The 22,068-nt window shown below is 36.8% G+C and overlaps 1 protein-coding gene across 1 annotated transcript in view; it reads left to right on the forward strand.

Moving 5' to 3' along the window:
- Window positions 1-22,068, forward strand: part of PRIM2 (DNA primase subunit 2) — a 290,408-nt gene that overhangs the window by 182,761 nt on the left and 85,579 nt on the right. The window contains exons 9-10 of the mRNA XM_063096879.1: window positions 5,192-5,264; window positions 10,201-10,386. Of these exons, the coding sequence (XP_062952949.1) occupies window positions 5,192-5,264; window positions 10,201-10,386 (259 nt within the window). The remainder of the gene's footprint in view (window positions 1-5,191; window positions 5,265-10,200; window positions 10,387-22,068) is intronic.

The raw sequence follows: 22,068 nt of genomic DNA on the forward strand, positions 1-22,068 counted from the left end.
AACCTTTAACGTTGCACATTGCTTACCTTCTCTTCCCACCTTTCATTCAGAAGAGACGTCTTCTCTGTGGGCTTGTGGAACATTTGTTTGGGACATTGTTGTGGCACTGATCACATTGTACTCTATGGATCATCTCTGGATCCTTCACTGCTTGAGCCTCTTCTTGGTCACAATGGTGCTTAGTAAGTGTATGCTGAGAGATTGAGGGGCTATACAGGGACTCTTGAAAGTGATTTTTGGGTTTTTTTGGTAATTAACATCTGTTATATCCAGATAAGGGCAACAACTGGGATGTGGGGGAAAAAGTCTGTTGTAGCATCTGACGTTCTAATGGTACTTAAAAAAATAAAGTTTGTCCTAGATTTTATGCATTTATATGGTTCTGTTTGGGTAGTGAAGGTGTTTAATTTGCTGGTACAGTGCCGTAATTGTTACATTTTCGCAAAAGTACACTATATCCTCTTACAACCCAGTGTCTTCAGATAGTATTCTAATATAATTGAATACTCACTGAACCACATCTTTATTGTTAAAACTTGAGAAAATTTTATGACATTTCACCCTTATCAGTGCCTTTCACCTGATACTCTAGCAAATAAAAGGTAAATTATGCATAGAGAGTGGAAGTAAATCACTGTAATTCCTAATCTTTTACCACCCATATTTATGGGTGAACAAATTGATGCAGTTTGGCTTGTCTTTTTTTTTTATGATTGGGGCAAATTAGTGACTAAACTGAGATTTAAATCAAATCTTGATTCCCCCCCCGCCCCAAGATTCTCTGATTAATCAAATATTCCTCTTTATATTTGGCAAAATAGTGATTAGTGACATTATTTGAATTTTATGACCCATTAATATGATTTTTGGTCTGCTGTCTTGAAAAAAATTATATTTGTGGTACATTTCAGTTTATTCTTTTATGAAAGGTTAGGAGTAGAAAAGCTTTTATGCCTAATGAATCCCCCTTGGTCAAAAACTGTACATTGTTGACAGTAAGTGTTTCTCAAAATAAAGCTGTGATTATTTTAAATGAATAGAAAACAGTATTTTCTGCTCAGTTTGCATGTGTTTATGTGTGTGTGTATATATATATATCGAACCAATTTAAAATTGATTTTGCTGTTAAAAATCACTTTTAATATTTCTGTGTTTCCTCAATATAATAATCACTAAGAAATGATGATTTTTTTAAATCATGAAAATAAGAGTATATTTTGACAGTTCATTAACGTAGCAGATGCGTTCATTTGGGAGCAGTGAGATAAAAAGGCCGACACTGAGCTCTGAATATCGTAGAAAGGGTGCCTCACTTTTCCTGGATACTTGTTGTGAATCTCATTTAGAAACATCCTGTGGCACTTCCTAGTGAAAACCAAAGGTCCAGTTTTATGAGCAAATGTGAATTGTTCTTAAGGATTTTTATTCTTTTACAGTAGCATTACTTTTTTTCTATCTTGATTTTTGAGCTTCTGTGAATGTTTCCTTATTATGAAGAAAAAAACATCCTTCTGGAAACATTCTAATGACTTAAAAGAATTTATTATGTCAACATATAATTTTGTAATTTCTTTGAAAGTTTATTCCTAAATTGAGATTTTATTGTTTAGCTAAATAGGTTTTATCTTGTAGTAGGTGAAATAGTATCTTGGAAGCAACTCAGATACTCAGGCTAGAAATTTATGTTACTCTTGACTCTTCTACCTCCCTCAAGTCATATCCATTCTTCTCCAGAAAAGTTCCTGAATCTGTCCATTGCCTTCCTTTTTTCCATATTTTGCCACTACTTTACTTCAGGTTCTCGCCTTCTTTTGCCTGAATATAATATTGCCTGCAATATTCTTCCAATTAGTTTTTCATTGCCCAGTATCTTCCTTCTTTCGTCTTTTCTCTACCCTGCTTTCTTTCTCAAATGTAAACCCATGTCAGTTCTCGCCTCAGATTTTTTCACGGTTTTTCATTGCCTACAGAGCGTGGGATACAAGGTTTCTCAGGATCTGCCTTTCTTGTGTTATATTTAACAGTCCCATCCGCCTCAGCTACATCTATCCATAACTAGTTCAAATATGTGGTAAATAGCTGTGATGTTTATTAATTATCAGCTCCTCTCACCAAGACATAAGTAGGCCCTTGTGATCATAGATGGATAGAGGAGAAATCCTATTCCTAATTCTGATGCTTAACATCTTCATTTCTATCACTGCTCACCCCGCCCGCAGTTCCTCCCATGGGTTCCATGCTGGCCCACACTGGGCTGCTGGCTGCCTTCCTCTCTATTAATAATAGTTTTAGAAGTTTGATGTCTATACAGTTTACTTATATTCTCTCTGTTGTTATTTATAACCAATAAGGCATTAGTCATCACTACCATTCTCTTGCTTTTTACTTTTTTCCTCAGAATTTAGCCCTTTTGTATATTCTATATGCAAAATATATGTGCCCTCTTTATATGTCTTCTCTTTGCACTTAGTATACTGAATTAATCTGGGCCAAGAACAACTTTCTCGTGGTATAATAATCATTTGGCTCCATTTACTCAATAACTATAGCCATGTTTGTTCACCATTTTACCATTTATATAGAGAGAGCTTATTTGTTAATCTATTTGACCTGAACAATCTGGTTAGATCACTGTAATCACCACCTTCAATTTGTAGACCAAGAAGCTAAAGATTGCAGAGGTCAGTGGCATGGCCTGACCTCCCAGCTTGGTGATGGCTCCTCTACAGGACCATGCTGTCTTTCTTACCATCCTGTTATTTTCTGTACTTACTGGTTCAAGACTGCAGTTGCTCTGTTTACTGGAGTATGTTTTACTAGTTTTAATTAGCAGTTTGAATAAGTTATTTCATTTGATTTCCCTAGCATTTCTGTCAGTTAGGCAGGCCTGACATTATTAGTGCCATTTTACAAATGAAGATGGTTCAGATCAGGTGCAAGTGAGTTGCCCTAGGTTTTGGAACTAGTGATTTAAAAAACAAAAACAAGAACAGGTCTTCATAGTCCTAGCTACTGCTTGCTATTCCTATTGCCCCATGCTGCCTCTTTGCTCTACTGTAAAATGTATTGGAAAGTGAAATACATTTTTATTCTTGGGATTCCACTTAAACAATTCTCTGGTTAGTCTCTGTATTAAAGTGTAGAATATTACAGTTAAACAGCGGCTGTTGTTTTAGCATGAGTTTTCTATGCTGTAGTGCTACCATGATTAGGGGAATACATAGAATCCAATGAAACAGTTATTGTCAGAAATTTGTTACTGGAGGGAGAAATAATACAAGAGGCAAAGAGATGTGTTTTAGAATATGGAATTGTAGAGGAAGAATAATAAATTTTCCTTCAACGTCCATAGGTTCTTAGTTGGAGTGGACCCGTGTAACAAAAGACAGATTAGCAAGAGAAAAGCAAATAGAAGTTTATTAACATGTGTATTTCATATATACATGAGAGATATCCAGGGAATGAGTAATTCTCAGAGGCTGAATTCCAGATTACATAGCATCTTCAACAAAGAACAGTAAATTTTTAGAGAAGCGATAAGACAAAGGAAAAGGACTTTGAAAAGGACTTTTTTTCTCGGGGCAATAACTTGTGGGAAGGCAAATAAATGGCAGATAAAGGCTAGTTAGTAAAACTTGTTAATGTAGGTTCCTGTGGTATCATCCCTAGATGATAAGGGTCTGAAGCTGTCTTCAGTGGTTAATCTTTGTTCTCCCTGGTAGAAGGGTGGCAGGATACCTTTTGTCTTTGTAAATCTATGTGCTACTTTTGGGTAAATAGGGAGAGGGCAGAGAGCTTTCCTGAATCTGCTGCTTCTTAAATGTCTTCAGTTTAACAATCCTTCATATTTGGGGGTGTCGTGCTGGTCTCACTCAGTATCATTCTCCTCATCCTGCTCTGAGTAATTCTCAGGCCCTTTTTAGCCAGTGAAAGGAGAATTGTGGGGAGGGGAAATCTACACTTACTTTTAACAGTCTCCTAGCCGGTAGCTGCAGCATTCCAAGATGCTACTGTAGTCTTGCTTCATAATCCATACCCATTGTTTAATCAGTAAAATGGATGGATTGTGGAAACAACAGCTTCTCTACAGAGCATCTTGAGTGTATATGTGGTTCAGCGGTAAGAACCTGTACTGAGCAGGTAGAAAGCAGAGAGTCTGGAATTCTTTATGATCGTAATGACACTTCATTCTAGAATTCCCCTTTAGTTGTGCTGTCTGTATAAACCATGGTTTGATTGTGATTTCTTATGTAATTTAGCAGCTGTTTGCTATGTCACACCTGCATACACTTGAATCTGCATTTATGAAGTTGAGCATGGGTAGGGTGTTGTGTTAAAGAGATAAATTGGAAAGGTGGATGGCTCAAGGTAGTATATGCCAAGTTATGTTTTCTAATTTGTGAATAATACTACAGGAAAATTTATTATAGGGAAGAGGATGGGATGATATAGTGGAGAAATAGGGAATTAGGAGTCTAAAGTTTTGAATTCCCATTGTACTGCTGACTTGCTTTCTGATCTTAATAAGTTCCCGAGTCCTCTGAACCTCCATTGTCTCATCTGTCAAATGTAAAATAAAAATTCTTTCTCAGGGTGGTTATGAGGATTTAATTAGAGGATATAGTAAAGTGCTATTCAGATATAATTTATTTTAATAAACAGTGATGCCCATATGTTAGGCCCTTTGACAAAAATTATTTCAATTCAGTCCTTTTATCAACACTGCAAAGCAGGCATTATTATCTCCATTTGACAAGTAAGGAATTGGAAACAGAGAGTCTAAGTAACTTCCTCAGGGACCTACTACAGCTGAGTGATGGTTCCTGATTTAAGTTCCAGTTTCTTTTTTGCTATGTTGCCATGCTGTTGATAAGGGGTAAATAGTAGAGATTTGAACTTTAACAACAATTTGAATTATGCTTCTAAGAAGTGGAAGTGGTGGTGTCTTAGACTGGGGTACCTAAGATCCAGATAGTCACCATATTTTTGTATTATTTTTGGTTAAGTTTCTTAAATGTATTTTTTTAAATACATTTAAAACACTTGGCTGTGTGTCTGCTTAGGTTCATATGTAAAATGTTTTCCTAATTCTGACTTTATTATCAGAATGAAAATATTTCCTTTGAAGTGATCAATAGTATTTTATAAATCCTACTTTAACATTTTGTTCTTTTTTTTTTTTTTTTTATAGTCATTCCTACACCGGCCAAGATTATAGTACCCAGGGAAATGCTGGGAAGATTTCTTTAGATCAGATCGATTCGGTAAGCATCACATCCTTTTAAACTTAAAACTTTGTCAGTGGAGGAAGCACAGATTTTCTTCAACAAAAAAGTTTTGAGTGGGAAGATGGGAGAGGAGATTATTTCATTGCTTGCCAATCATTTTCAGAGAAAATTCTATGTCCTATAGGCACGATTTTTTTTTTAAATCCTAGGAAAACCAAACTTAATCAGAAAATTTTTTTACTTTGATTAAAAACAGAATTTAGTCAATTATTCCAAAAGAGAATTCTTTTGGGTAATGATAGCTAAATGGTGTTTATGTGTTTATATTTAAATACCATATACATTTAGAAAAGGAGAAATGAAAAATACTAAATGTATTAGCTTGTTAGGGCTGTCATAACAAAATACCGCAGACTGGTGGCTTAAACAACAAAAATTTATTTTCTCACCATTCGGAGGTTGGAAGTTCAAGATGAAGATGACAGCAAGTCTGATCCCTCCCCTACCCCCCACCCCCCCCCGGGGGCATTTCTTCATGTCTTACAGATGGCTGTCTTCTTGTTGGGTCCTCATATAGTTTTTCCACTGTTCATGTATATTCCTGGTGTCTCCTCTTCTTCTAAGGACACTAGTCATATTGGACCAGGGCCTCACCCCCATGACCTCTTTTAACCTTAATTACTTCTTTAAAGGCCCTATCTCTAAATATAGTCACATTCTGAGATACTGAAGGTTAAGACTTATATGAATTTTAGAGGGGATTCAATTCATTCCTTAATAGTAAGTATAGGCTACTGTTCTTGGGTTGCCACTAGATTAATGGATAGCTCATTTCAGTTTCATTTCACTTTGTGGTTTCATAGTAGAATGAAAGAGAAGTGTACTTTGCTATTCTTTAATTTGTAGACTTTCTCTTTAATACATAATAGAAATCGCATTCCATCCACAAAAAGGGGAAATAAGCCAGCCATAAATAATCTTTGTTTAGATAATTACCAAATTATTCACAATAAATTAAAAGTACACTGCTTGGAAACAAGGATTTTAATAAGGTTAGTAGGGAGAGACCAGGAATTTTTAGAGACCAGAATGAATAGTTGGTCTTATTATTTGAAAAATTATAATCAAGTACTTGAAGTTTCTCTGTCTAGAAATGACAGTAGGATTGCCCACCTTATACAGTTGATTTGAAATTTGTTCTCAGGGGTATCCCATCTTTCAATTTTTGCAAACATATCATTTCTAACAGTCTTCCCCTTCCCTGTATGAATTGGTTTACTTTATATTACATGAATGATTGGAAGTTAAGTCTGTTCCTAATTCTAGCTAGATATTTTCCCATTCACAAGCAATTGTGAATTTGGTTGGATACTGTGTGAGTACATACATGTATAATCACTAATTAATTTAGTCAATGTATATTGAGCCCATCAATTATGTACCAGCTACTGTGCTGTAGATAGAGAAGTAAATAAAACAAAATGTCCCTACTTTCATGGACCTTACTTGCAGGAGACAGAAAACATAGTAAATAATAAATGGGCAGTATAATGCTAAATTATATTAAGTGCTATGATGATGATCGTATCATGGGCCTGTGCCTGAGACCCTGTGCTGAGTAATACAGATGTATCTTTATTTGGGCTACTTCCTAACTCTGTGTCTGTATTGCCTCATCCTCATGACAGCATGCCATTAGCATATTCCTTCATATACCTACCTCTTTTCCAGATGATCCCTTTAGATTTTTCTTCTAACTGAAATCTGGCTTTCTCAGTGACACTTTGCCCTGAGACCCTCTAAAAGTAGAGGCTGCTTTTTTTCCCCCACACCTATAGGTTTGGGGTGAGTGTCTTCCTTGGTCCACATTACCACTTCTAACTCATTTCTTTACCTTCCATTGTCAGAGCTCCAGCTCCTTTAAATCCCTCATGATCATATTATACCACCCTATACCTCCCTTGTTTTTGCTCCCCATACCCCCACCTCATTCACTGATGATTTTTAGCACCGAACGAATAGTCTCTTACACTAGCACTGCTTTTATTATTGTTTTTTGCCTCTGCAACATCCATGTTGATAATTCATCCATAGCCTGGCATTGTAATTCCTTTGCCTGCTCAATTTCCACAATCACTTTTCTATCATTATGGCCAACCCTGATGCTATCTTTTCCATTTCCATTATTTGGACTACTGCCAAAGCCTCTTAAGTATTCTTCCTGCTTCTATTCTTGCTGCCATGTAATCTGTTCTCTACATAATAGCCAGAGTTTGCTTTGTTTATTGGATCATATCAGTCTTCTGGTCAAAACTCTCCAGTGGCTTTCCATCATATTTAGATTAACATCCAAACTCATTTTATGGCCTATAAAGCCATATGTACTAGTCATTCCAATTTAGTCCTCTGCTCCCTTCTGGCTCACTCACTCTGCTCTAGCCACATGGACCTATGCTGTTGTTTAGCACAACAGATTCATTCCTTCTCAGAGTCTTTGCTTTTGTTTTCTTTATGTGAACAGTAGTCCAGGATCTTCATTTGACTGGAATTTGATTTAAAATATAGATCTTAGCTGAAATGCCATCTTCTCAGAGAGGTTTCCCTGGCCACCCAAGTTAAAATACCTCTCTCCTAGCACACTTAATCCCATTACTGTATTTCCAGTGCTTTTGGAATTAGACATTACCGTCTTTTTTTTTTTTTTTTAAGCTCCTGACTTTTGAGATTAAGCTTTTCTTTTTCCTTTGTTTGTTTATTTTTTAATTGGGGGAGAATATATTATTTCAAGCTTCATACAGATCAACATTTTATAAGACATCATCTTTCTTATGTCTGTTCATTATCTATCTCCTCCCATTAGAATGTAAGCACTTTGACGACAGAGTTTTTGACTTTGTTCGTTGCTGGTTCCCCAGGGCTGTACACACAGTAAGTGTTCAGTAAATATTTGGTGATCAAATGAGTAAAAAGTATCAAGGAATTGTGCCAACGGAAGCCAACGTTGAATTGGGTCTTGAAGAATAGCTTGGCTTTGGCTAGTTGGCACAGGGGTGGGAAGGGTACACCAAGCAGGGTCAGCAGAGTGAGAAAAATGAGGAGGTACAAAACGTGATTGTGATCACGGGACAGTGAATAACCTAGCTGGATGGAGCAAAGGATTTGTATTGGTACAGGAACAAACTAGGCTTTCCTCACTTCCCTGTCACAGTGCTTCCATAGCAATTGATATAAGCCCTTGCTGGAGCCCTCATTATATAATTTATTATGAGTTTAACTTATGTAATAGTGAATATAAGAATTGCTATGTCTTTTTCCTTTACTTACCTGAATTAAAGTGGAAAATTGTTTTATTTACCTTCTTGTTTTCTAAAGCAACTAATAAATGTTTATTCTGTAACGTATAATTAAAAAGTAGTTAGATATTGAGGGAACCTTGCATGTTCATATTAAGGATGTTGATATTCATTGCTTTTTTGGATTAGAACAAGGTTTAAGAAAATATAATTAGGCAGTAGTATGAAGGAACAAAAATGGTCACATGAAAATGAGCTGGAAGGCTTTGCAGTAGTCCTGCCAAGGAAGGATATGGGTCCTAATGAACTAGTTAGGGAATGAAAAAACTTAGAAGTTGTTACTGTGACAGGGTAAAGAGAAGCTGGATGGTCACTAGAGGGAGCAGCCAAGTCAAGCAAAGTGAGACCTGCTGTTCCTTACAGACAAATTGAATTTGCCAAGGAATATGTGAGGGAGTGAGAATTTAAGTCTTGGGAGGAGGATATTTGAGGAAGTCAGAGAGAATGCAATTAAGACCATAAGTAAAAAAGTTGGGTTAAAGCTGACAGAGATATTTCATTTTCGACCTGCAGGGTTTTTTTTCTTTTAACTATTGATTCCTTTAACACATATATTTGAATTTTCCTTTTGAGGACTATTTCTCTTATTTTATATTCTACTTTGTATTTGAATTATCTTAAAAGTAAGATAATCTGCTACTTGGCCATTGTACTTTTGGATATTAATCTCAGGGAAATGAAATCTTATGTACACCATAACACACAAAAACCTCTACAAGAATATTCATAACAGCTTTATTTGAGATTATCGTAAACTGGAAATAACCCAAGCATTCTTCAGTGAGTGAATGGTTAAACAAATTGTGGTACATCCATCCTATGGAATACCCCTTGATAAAAAAAATAAGTGAGTTTAGATGCAACAATTTAGATGAATCTCAAGGAAATTATACTGAGTCAAAAAAGCCAATCCCAAAACATTGCATACTTATATGATTGTACTTATATAATACTCTTGAAATGACAAAATTATGGGGATGGAGAACAGGTTAGTTGCCAAGGACTAGGGAACTGCTGATGGTGGGAGTAGAGAGGGTAGGTGGGGCGGGGGGCGGGTTATAAAAGGAAAACACGAAGCATCCTTGTGGTGATGGAACTGTTTTGCATCTTGACTGTGATGGCAGATGCATGAACCTATACATGTGATAAAATTGCCTAAAATTGAATACACACACAGAGAAATAAGTGCATGAGTACAAGTGAGGAAATCTGAATAAGACTTTATTGCATCAATGTCAATATCCTGGTTGTGGTAATGTACTATAGTTTTGCAAGATTTTATATTGGGGAAACTGGGTACATGATTTCTCTTTGTATTATTTCTTATAAATGCATGTGAATCTACAGTTACCTCCAAAGAAAAAGTTTTAAAAAAACCAAGTGGAATAAGTTTTAATAGTATATTTTATTTAACCCAATATATCCAAAATATTATCATTTTAACATGTAATTAATATAAAAATATTAATAAGAAAAGTTCATTTGTAATCACAGTAATATAGTTATATTTCCTTATGGTTTTTGTTTTTGTTCCAATTAGACTGAATTTTCAGTCACAACAAATATTATGGGGAACGTGGTAAGTCTTACACATAACCAAAAACTGTTTTTTCTTGTAGCTTTCTACCAAATCTTTCCCACCTTGCATGCGTCAGTTACATAAAGCCTTGCGGGAAAATCACCATCTTCGTCATGGAGGCCGAATGCAGTATGGTCTGTTCCTGAAGGGCATTGGTTTAACACTGGAACAGGCGTTGCAGTTCTGGAAGCAAGAATTTATCAGGGGAAAGATGGATCCAGATAAGGTAATTTTGAAAAATCAGAGTGGTAACTAAAAGTTTAATTTGGTCTGAAAACTAATCTATTTTTTAAATATGCTCCCTGAAATGTAGTTGAAAATTCTAAAAGATAAATGTGTCTACAGTTTAGTTTAGGTAAAAAGAAACTCATGTATTAATCCAATAGTTGCTAAGCAAAAGATTGGGACAGGAGTCTTCTCCTTTGTAGGTATACTGCCAGTAGTAATTATAAGACTGAAATTGCTTTCTGAGTTATACATCTGTAGGAATGTATATGTATACACACAAACACACACACACATACATAATGTTTTGGGGACTAGGAGATATTGTGAATAAATAAAGTAAAAACAATTTAAAATGTTTTTTATGTTATGCACAATCTTCCATAGAGCGTATTTAGATAGTAATTACTATAAACCCGGCAGCTGCTTTTAAACCTCTCATAGTATTCAGATTCCCATTCCTACTTTTCATTTCTTTGTAATAGTGCTAGCTAAGAACATTTTATTTGGAAATATGGTTTCCTGCCTCTTTTATGCCATGGCAGTGTGGTATGAAGTAAATTTTTTATTGTTTATTTCTTGGTTTGCTTCCTCCTAAAAAATGGTGAATTATAGAATAAACAATATTTACCAAGTAAATTTTATAGTAACACTTCCTGTATTAGGTATAAGTACCACAGACTGGTTGGTCTGAACAACAGAAATTTATTTCCTCACAATTCTGGAGGCTGGAAGTCCAAGATCAAGGTATTGGCAGGTTTGGTTTCTCCTCTGGCTTCTCTGCTTGGCTTGAAGATGGCCTCCTTCTTGCTGTGCTCTCATATGGCCTTTTTTCTGGCATGTGCATCCCTGGTGTCTCTTCCTCTTTCTATAAGGACACTAGCCCTATTGAATTAGGGCCCCATGCTTATGCTGTCATTTAACTTTAATTACCCTTTTAAAAGCCCTGTCTCTAAGTATAGTCACATTTGGAGTTAGGGCTTCAACATGTGAATTTTAGAAGAACACAATTCAGTTCATAACATATCTCTAGCTATATACTTTATTAAAAAGATCTTTTTATAACATATTATCAAAAGCTCTTAGTTTTTACAGATTTGTTTTAAAAACTGTCTTTATTAATATTATCTATAGAATCTTAAGTCATTTAATAGGATTTTCTTTGAACATAGTTTTAGATAATGTTTGTTAGACTTACTGTTATATTTCTTTTATTTTAAAGATATGAAAAGTATGGAAAAATTTACCTATTATCCCTCTCCTTCAGAAATGATTACAGTTAACATTTTAACCTTTCTCTCTAGTCTAGATAGCTAGATACCATTGTGTTTTCTCCCCATTTTAAATAATGACATAATATAATTAAAAGATAAGTTGAATTTAAAAATAATACGAATCTTCCCATGAACTTTTTAAAGTACCCTTGTATGTTATGATAATTTCTGTGTTGTTGAGTAATTTTTGAAAATATCACTTTAATTAGTTGCCTAATATTTCATCCTTTGAAAGTGATATAACTTGCTTAATTATTCTCCTATTGTTGGATATTCAGTTGTCTAATTTGACTCTGTCATAAATATTATTGCAACCAATATCTTGAGGTCAGAGCTAATTGATTATAGTTTTGATTATGTCCTCCACATATATTCACCAGGAAATAGAATTACCTGATAAGAAACTATAGACAGTTTTAATGTTTTGATGCATGCTATGAAATGACTGTCCAGAAGATTTTAAATTAGACCTTCATCAAGCTATGTGAGAATCTTGCTCTGCCATTGACATCATTATATATTATTACTTTAACATATTTTAAATCTTTTTATTAGTATTTTTATGTATTAAAGTAGGTAGGTGTATTAGGTTTCCCCAGAGAAACAGAGCTGTGTGTGTGTGTGTGTGTGTGTGTGTGTGTGTGTGTGTGTGTGTGTAAACACAGAGAGAGAGATTTATTATAAGGAAGTGCCTCACATAATTATGGGGACCGATAAGTCCCAAGATCTGCACTTTGCAAGCTGGAGACTCAGGAGAGTCAATAGTGTAGTTCCTGTCCAAATGCTGGCAGCCTTGAGACCCAGGAAGAGTTGATGTTTTAGTTCAAATCCAAAGGCAGTGAAAAATGAGGTCCCAGTTCAAGGCAGTCATGCTGGAGGAAATTCCCTCTTACTCATAGGAGGTTCAGCCTCTTTGCTCTATTCAGGCCTTCAACTGATTGGATGAGACCCATCCATATTAGGGAGGGCAAATTGCTTTATTCTGACTACCAATTCAAATGTTAATCTCATACAGAAGCACCCTCGCAGACATACCCAGATGTTTGACCACATATTTGGGCACTCCTGGCCCTGTCAAGTTGACATATAAAATTAACCGTTAGAGTAAATAGATATTTGTGAGCTGGGGAGAAAAATAGGCAGTGGTTTTGAAGTGAAAAAAGAGAAGTTGAGCTAGCATTTTAGATTGGTTTGTGCTATAAACTAAGAGAGGAAAGAAGAAAGAAGAGAAAAGGGAAAACTAGTCATGCTAGCCAGTGTGGACACTTACTCTTTCTAGGTCTTTGGTGCTTAGACACCTGTTTAGTGACCTGCCTTTTTTTTATGTACATCTTGGATGGCCTATGTATCAGTGTCATCACTATTTAGTTTTTTTTTTTAACTTGTATGTTTAAATTTTTTTCTCTTATGGGATTTTTATTTTGCAATGTAAAGTAGTTTTTCAAAAATTATTGTAAAAGAAAATCAATCAATAAATTTTTAGCTTTCTAGTAATATATAGCACTCTATATTTTCAGTAGCTTATTATTGATTACAGCAAATATATTATTTTGACTAAAAGATTATAGGTTACACTTCTGACTTACTGTGATGTTTGGTTTTCTGTTGTTATACAGTCTGTATGTAAAAAACTTCATGTTTTTCTCAATTATATCTTCACTTACATATTTTTGCAATGAAATGTAATAAAGGATACTAAATTATAATCTCTTTAACTTAATAATTATACCTATTTGTTAAGTAATACTAATAAAAATATCCTCTGAGGTGTAGAAAATTGTTGACTTCAAATACTGTTTACAGAGTATTTTATGGAATGATTATGCAGGTAGCATATTAGACATTTTTTTACAGTGCTTTAATTAAAGGACTTAGGTGTTGAACCTAGCTCTTGAATGATTTGATATAATAACCTCTGGCAGATAGCTTATTTCCAGACAGCATAAGAAAAATGTTGTGGTAACAGTTTCAACTAGATTTCTACTTTAGTATTATTTTCCAAATGATCATAAAGTCTGATTTCTTTTTCTTTATGCTCATGTCCTCAGTGCAAGTTATTTGAGATACATTGCTGTGTGCATCCGAGCAAAAATTGTGGGTACTTACTTTCAAGGCAACAGAGAAGGGTGTAGTATCTCCAACACTTTCCAGCTGCAACTCTGCTGCCACTACTACTTCCCTGGATACACTGCCCAGAACCAAATATTTCTTTACTCTAACTCCTGTCTAATGCAGCCCTGTTCTTCTTGAATTGACTGTCTAATCAGTATCTGTCTCTTCCTCTCAACTTCCCTTGCTTGGGCATGTTGCAGGCTTTTTTGCATACATTGAATACTTTTCTATCTAAGATTATACTTAATGTTGGAGGGTAGTTCATGTCTGTATTCTAAAATAATCTAAAACTGTATATATTAGTGTTTATAACTGTCCTCCAGAGTATAAATATTAAAATAGGATGTCTGTAGAGACCTTTTATTAAGGTTAAACAGTTTTTGTATTATAGTCTACAAAATTCTTGTTTTCTGTTATAAACAGTTTTAAATAGTAATAATGAGATTGTGGAAGCAACTTAAGGTTCTGATGCTCACTGTTAGTTATTTCTTATTAGGAATTTGATGTATTAAGCTCTGTGTATATAAAAAGTAGCCATCTGTCTATAGAATGCTTATTCAGAGTTGTTAGTTTGGAGTGGTTATTTTTCTATTCTTTTAAAACTATTTTCAGACTAGTATACATACTCCAGTAAATGATATTAATAATATACAGAGGCACCAACTTTTGTAGCTCCCAGTTACTTGCTACCAGATTATGCTCTTATAATTTTGGGCACTAATCACTACCTCATATTTATTGTTTATTTATTCATTTGTTACCTGTATCCTACAACTAGAATATAAACTATATAAAAACAGGTACCTTGTCTTTCTTGTTCACTGCTGCATATTCAGGCACCTAGAACAGTGCCTGACTCATAGTATGCACTCCATAAAAGTTTATTGAATAAACTAATACATGGAAATTTCCACATTATTTACATAGAATGAATTTCCATAGGAATTTTCACAGAATTAATTATTTGTTTATTGCTAAGTACATAGTAAATTCTACCAAAGCTTTAAAATTTGGCTTTTGGTATGAGGAAAAAAAAAAATGCTTAATCTGTTTTGGTTCTTCTTAGTTAGAGTTATATATCTAACAAGTTATAGAATATTAAGTCATTTCAGTTGCTAGCCATGTTTGGTGTCTTCCATGTGTTTTTCTCAATCAAAATTTGGGTTGGAAGAATATACAACTATATAAGAAGTGGTATCCAGTTATCATCGTTATTATTTAATATTCAAAATATAGTATGTACTTAATTACAAATATTTAGATAATACATTGTCCAATTATGAATCTTATTAAAAGTACAAATATGTATATATGTATGTGTGTATATGTGTATACATACATACATAGTCCATCTACTTGGCATAGATTATTCAGGAGATTTTTAAGTGTTCACCATGGACATGTGCTGTTTTAAAGCTACTAGAATAAAAGACACAGCCCTTATTTATGAGTACTTTACCGTCTCCTCGAAAAACCAGATAAATACAAATATACAGCCAGAGAAAGAAGGAAATTCCATGTTAAGGGGGCAACTTTCTCAAAGGACCTTAGAATGTAGCCCTCCTATAGGTAGTAGGAAACTGAACGGTACCAGTGTAATTGTGGCAGGAGATGAGTCTGGAGTCAGGATTCTTACCTAATTACCAAAGATAGATGGATTAGTAGGCCAGTAGGAACTGTTCTTGCTGGGTAGGTAGCTACCAAGCAGGATTAGGTCAGCCGTGTTGCCTCAATTGCTGTCTGTAATTTAGTTAAATATGCATAATATCACAACTTTGAAAATTTGCTAAAATTGTATATTAAATGTGAGATGTTATGAAGGTTTTCTGAAAAAAGAAAATAGTATGAATAAAGTTTCCACTTGGTTCAAATTAATTTGGCTTCTCTAAATATGGATTTCTGATCATATGGGCCAACACTGATTGGAAAAAAAAAACTCTTTTGCTTTAAGATTTTAATCTACTTGGTAATGGGGTGAATTGAGAGAGATTGAAGTAACTGGAAAACATTAACAAAACATGCTGGTGAAAGGAAAGTATTATTGAAGTAATGCAAAGTAAGAAAGTTATTAGAATGGATCACGTTAAAGAAGATTAATCTTGAATTAGGATTTGTAGGAATTGACTGACATGGATTAGTAGAGAGAGAAATAAGAACAAGAATACACAGTGAACAAAGAATGGGGGGAAAGTAGGCAAAACATCATTCACTCTTCCATTATTTGTTTCCTTTTTATAATTCTTTTTGTAGAAGAATTTTATAAGAATTTGATAATTCTTCCACTATTTATTATTTACTCACTGAGGCTTTCTTGTTAGCTAGTTTGGGGATGGTTACGTTTTGGTTGTTGTCATTTAAAAATCTCTGCTTCCAGACTTTTCCCTGGATTTCACCTTGTCAGTATATTTGGATTTTATTTGGGTGCATATTATACAAGAAGGTAAGAGATTCTAGTATTAAAACATCAACCATTTCCAAGAGAACGTTCTGTTATGAATGATTTTGTAGCAAACCAATTGCTTTACAGTATACCTTACTCCAAAATGTTAGTTTCATAATGTAGGGTTTTTATTTTAGATTTAATAGTATTAAGTATGAATATTTATGATATATTAAACATTTAAAAATAAAGCCCTTTCAGTTGGGCTGAAAGGGAGGAGTTGGGGACATTTGAAAATTGCACTTAGGTTGTCAAAAAGAATTCTTTGGATTTGTGAATGATTTCTACAAGAGATAATTGAAGTTTTGAATGTCTTATTCCTGAAATGATTTCTTAGATTCCTGAAATAAGTGCACCTCTATTTTATGCAAATAAAATGTATTTAATTAATCTTACACGTTTTTCTTAGTTGTAATTATAATTTACATGCCAGTTTACCTGAGAAAAAGCCTCACCCTGTGTATGAGACATAGAATTAATCAAACCTCTATTTAAAGCATGAAAAAACATACCACTAAAATATTCTTTCACTTGGAACTCGGATATTAAATCACTTCAACCACTAGCTTCGTAAGGATTAAATTGAACTGCATAATTCTTCTAATAAATTCAAGGCAATGTGTTCTCTCTATCAGATTTCTTACAGTGTTGTTCTGATTACTTTAGCCTGGCTCTATTGGATATTAAGCACAACATAGATCATGTACACTTTATATGCCTGAAATTCCTATCCCTGATGATAGCATATGGAAGGTCTACTACATGTTGTTATAACTGGGTCAAGGAACATTTAGCATTGTTTAAAAGCTTATCTTTTGTTACAGAATCTAGCTTGCATTATGACTTAGAGCAAACTTAAGTTTTTAAAAATTGACTCTCAAAGGATTAAATATTTGGCTGGTGGGGTGCAAATATATGAAACATACTTATTGCTAGTATTTCTTTCTTTCTTTTTTTCTTCCTAGAGACCAGTGGGTCTCAACATCAGCATGATTTGGGAACTTGTTAAAAATGCAAATTCTCTGAATCAAGCTCTGGGGGCAGGGCCCATAATTTGTGGTTTAACAAGCCTTCTAGCTGAAACTGATGGAGAGGTTGAGAACTACTATTTTAGATATTATACTTATAGAAATCTAAATTGGTTACTGACTTGTCCAGAGTATAGGCATTGAAATTCTTCAGGTCTTATTTGTTTTTCTGTCTGCTTCTGTTGACGATTTGAGCGTAATGTGTTTTCCTTTGTCAGTAACCCACACATATTTAAGCCCCTACTATATACCAGGTACTAGTAAATACTAAATGAATATGTACAGCAGAGTTTTTCAGCTGGTGTACTGCTAATGAATTTCTAATATACTGTACTATTGATCCCAGCAACCCTTGGGGAAGTTAGGCTGGGCCTGGGGTACTCAAAACTGGTTGCCTTCAACTGTGAGCAGCTTCTTCCATTTACCCTAGAGTGCTTTACAAATATTTTATGTGCTCAGTGGCATGAAAAAGATTGGAAAAGAACTGACACCAAGTACAGGCTTGGAGTCAGACTGAGTTCAGATTTGGCCCCACTATATACAAGCTGTGTGACCTTAGGCAAGTTACCTGTCATGTGTCCTCATCTAGAGTGTGGGCAATAATTTTATATATACATATGTAGATACGTTCTTATCTCTGTCTGTCAGTCTGTCATCTGTTGACACTTCATTGATTGTGGTGAGGATTCAGTAAGGGCTTAGTACAGATTCTGACATACAGTAAGTACTAGTAGCTATTTTCATTCCAGATGTTTATAGGAAAGGAGAGAGGTTATCTTGGCATGGAATAATCAGTAAAGTTTCCACAAATAGAATAAAATTTGTGCCAGCTTATAAAGGGGTTTCATATAACCTAGAATGGAGAAGAAGATTAAGGGAAGTGAAGGGAATTAGGGACTGAATTTCAGTGAGATAGTTTGTTTTAAGAAATGTTCAGGGGATATAGTGGAGTGGATTTCAGGCTGTGTTCTTGGGAGCTCTTGGGTCCCACAGGAAAGGGGTCAGGAACTGACAGGGGACATTGAATGATCTCATTTCTGGCCTCCCTTTAGCAAGTGTAATTGTATCTTCATCTACTTTGTTGTGAGGCTGCCACACAGAAAAGGAACCAGAAAACCCAATTGAGAATTTAAAAGGGGATTTTATTGGCCATCCGGCGACTGTTGCTGTGGACCTGAACCCCTTCCCCTACCCTTGAATATTAACTGACTAGCTTTTCTGCTTCTGTAATTAGCTTGTGCAAGGTTTTACAAGCCCCTGTGGGTGGGACTTTCCCAAACCGCCCAAAGTTCACCCAGTTCCAGGAAGGGCCTAACCACACAAGGGGTGGGCTATTGGGCAATTCCCCAGTTCCTCGTCTGTATACCACCCCACTGAAAGCCACCAATGAATTTAAAAGTCACCTCAGGTGACCAATAAGCTGTATACAACTCATCCTGTTGCGACAGTCTGCCTACCAAACTGTATAAAAGGTGCTTGTGTTAAGAGCTCAGGGCCGTTTCTGTCCTGAAGATGGACCGACCCCAGCATGCTGGAAATAAAATACCTCTTGCTTGATTGCAGCTATCTTTGTCTCTTGGTCTTTGTGAGATGAGCCTTCCCAACAAGTAAGATTCATGCTTTCGGGCCAGTCTTACATTCCTCCAAGAAAGCCTTGGAAGGAAGCAGCCCTGAATTGAAGTTTAGAGGGATTTTTAAAAGGTACATTTTTACATTAGTCACACAGTTAAAGTTATCATATAGTTACATACTTAAAATTATCATATAATCACACACATCTCCCTCCTAGTGTCAGGAGGGAGGGGGAGGCCTAGTGCAAGCTGATAACAGAAGCTGAAAGAAGCCAGTTAATCACTCAGGGGCGTGAGGAGGGGGTTTGGGGAAGCCTAGCACAAGCTGATAACAGGAGCTGAAACAAGCCTGTTAATCGCTCAGGGGCTGCTTGGGTGGGGAACATTCAACAAAATTCAAACTTCTCTAAGTGCAGGCTAATATTTAGCTTTTAACTACTATCAAGGTGGGGCTAAAGAACCGAGGGGGGTTTTTAAACAATAGCATTTCTTAAGCAATTCAAACACCACTTAAACTTAATTAATTTGTCACAAAGCAAGCAGTTTCACAGAAGCCAGTTGCGTATGTCATAAAAGTGGGGGTCTCCCTATCTCACTTTTATATGTTGGGATTTTGTATAAGATGTCATTTGAAAAGAGAATTTTGCTACTTAAAAATGTTTTAAAAATACCATTCTAGTTTATTTGCAGTGTAGAATTTAGGAAAGTAGTAGGAGATGAGTGGAGAGTGAAAAGGACGAGTTGACACCAGTTGATGATCCACCGGAGAGAGCTCGTTTTATTAGGCAGCACACACACATATATATAGGGTTTTAAGGGAAAGCTGATTGGTTTAAAATACAATCCCTATTTAGCATACCGCATGGGGCTTGGGGGGAGCTGATTGGCGTGCGATTCACGCCGCTGGCGGGAAGGAGAATGCGGAAGAGAAGGGCAATCAGCGCCATGATGGGGTGTGGCCGAGAAGGGCTTATGTGATCAGGGTGTGATCCCTTGGGGCATTTGGGTTCTTACATTCCTCCCTTTTTCTTGTTTTAGGAAAGGGGATGTTGAAGTCATCGAGCTACTTCCTGCTGAACTGGGGCGTTGTGGGGGGGCAAAGGGAGGAAGGTACATAAATACCCATTATGAAACCCCAAAGGAGGGTGGAGAAACAAGTAATTTCAAAAGGGGAGAAGTCCATAAACGTTCCTTGAAGCCACAAGTCGAATATGCACTGGTTCCATTGTTTGTAGTCAGAGACTGGAGGGGGCAACCAGGCGGTGGCGAGGGCGTGTAGGAATGCGTTTCCTCTGTAAGGTGGTACCTCTTCAGCGTTGGCTGAGGCGCTCACGAGATGAGGCGAGGGGTTCATCGGTATCTAGGAGATGGCAGTGTCTAAGTAAAAGCTGGTTAAAGGCCTGATTAGAAATTTTTCCCACTTGGGCTTGAAGAATGATGCAGGGCAAGAAAAGGCAGGTTATGAGGAATAACAGCATTCTTCTCCAAGGAAGATGCAAGTACCTCCTTTTTCTGCAGTGAGGAGGTCTAGTGCTCTACGGTTTTGGAGGGTGACCTGAGCTAACGAGGTGATTTGTCTCTGTAGAGAAGAAAGAGATTTGGCAGTGGAAGTTAGAGCCCCTTCAAGTTTAGTATTGATGTCTTTGACCGCCCATAAACTGTGTCCTAAGGCTCCTTCTGACAGGCCGGTCTAACCGCTGATGTTGTTAGGGAAATACCAACCATGATCGGGAGGAAGGCGGCCCCTTTTTGTTTTGAGGGTGGATGAAGAAGATAGAACAGTTCTGAATTGGAGTACAGAGTGAGTTGAGGGACAATGGTGACAAGAAGGCATGGGACAGTAAGATTAGACTGGATGGAGGTAGAGAGGGTTCCATTGCACCAGAAGAAAGAGCCTGGTGGGGCTAAGGTGTGGTTATAAATGGTTGAGGAAGGGAAGCGTTTAAGGGGATGGCCGCCAGGAGCGGTCGCATGAGAGAAAACAATTTCCGGGAGAGAGAGAGAAAGATGAGTGTTTCAGAAATGATCTGTTGCCAGGTGTAAATGGGTGACCCTGGGGAGCTAGCAGAGGGGCCTGAAAGCTCCCTGGGTGAGATGAACCAGAGAAGGCCAAGGAGAAGGTTCATGTCTCCGGAATTGGGGGTAAGGCTGAGGTCCGGGATAGGCAGAGTTTGAAAGGGTCGGTAGGATGAGGGATACACTTAAAAGAATGGTGTGTTAAGTTCTTTTGCAGCTTGTTATTGGAGTTCTCGGTGGCTGAGGGTGGATCCTGAGTGTAAGGCTTCAGCCTGGAAATATGAATCCATGGAGTAACATGATTACCTGGCAGGGCAAGTTTAGCAGCAGTTGGAGTGCAAAGGACATGGGCCTTCCCACTTAGGGGTTAGGGAGGTTTTGGGTTCCAGGGAAGTGTAGAATACTAATTGTCCTGGGCTGAGTGAAAGGTTATTTTTGGAAAGTGACGGATCTGGAAGTAGCCAGTCCTGGTACTTCCATAATTCGGTGCGAAGGTGGGAGAGCAAGGGTAAGGCCATTGTGGGTGGTATGGGTCCTTCAGTTGCTGTGATCCCCGGGGGTAGGAGGGGCCTACCATACATGACTTCAAAAGGGGAAAGATTGGAGGGCCTTTTTGGGAGAGCTCTGGTCTTGAGTAGAGCGAGAGGTAGAAGACGGACCCAATCAAGGTGTAATTCCAGAGACAATTTAGTTAGTATGTTCTTTAAGGTTCTGTTGGTTCTCTCTACCTTTCCAGATGCCTGAGGTCAGTAAGGGCAATGTAGGTGGCAGGGGAGAGAGAGTGACTGGGAGAGTTTTTGTATTATCTGGGCGGTAAATTCAGGTCCATTGTCAGATTGAATGGAAGTGGGCATCCCAAATCGTGGGATGATTTGGGAAAGGAGAGTCTGGGCTACAGTGGAGGCCTTTTTATTGGATGTTGGTAATGCCTCTACCCATCCTGAAAAGGTATCAACAAACACCAAGAGGTATTTGAGGCGCCGGACAGAAGGCATGTGCGTAAAATCGACTTGCCAGTCGGCCACGGGTGTGAGACCTCTGGCCTGGTGGGAGGGGTATGGCCCAGGTTTGAGAGGGGTGTTAGGATTGGTACGCTGGCAGATTGTGCTTGAGGAGGAAATTTTTTGCAAGAGGGCTTTGTCAGATGGGGTGATTGAGAAGAAGGTTTGTAAAAACTGGGATAAAGCTTGGGGGCTAGAGTGAAACAGGTCATGGAGCAAGCGAAAGAGAGAGGACTTATCA

The sequence above is a fragment of the Cynocephalus volans genome, chromosome 5, assembly GCF_027409185.1.
Source record: "Cynocephalus volans isolate mCynVol1 chromosome 5, mCynVol1.pri, whole genome shotgun sequence".
Lineage (NCBI taxonomy): Eukaryota > Metazoa > Chordata > Mammalia > Dermoptera > Cynocephalidae > Cynocephalus > Cynocephalus volans.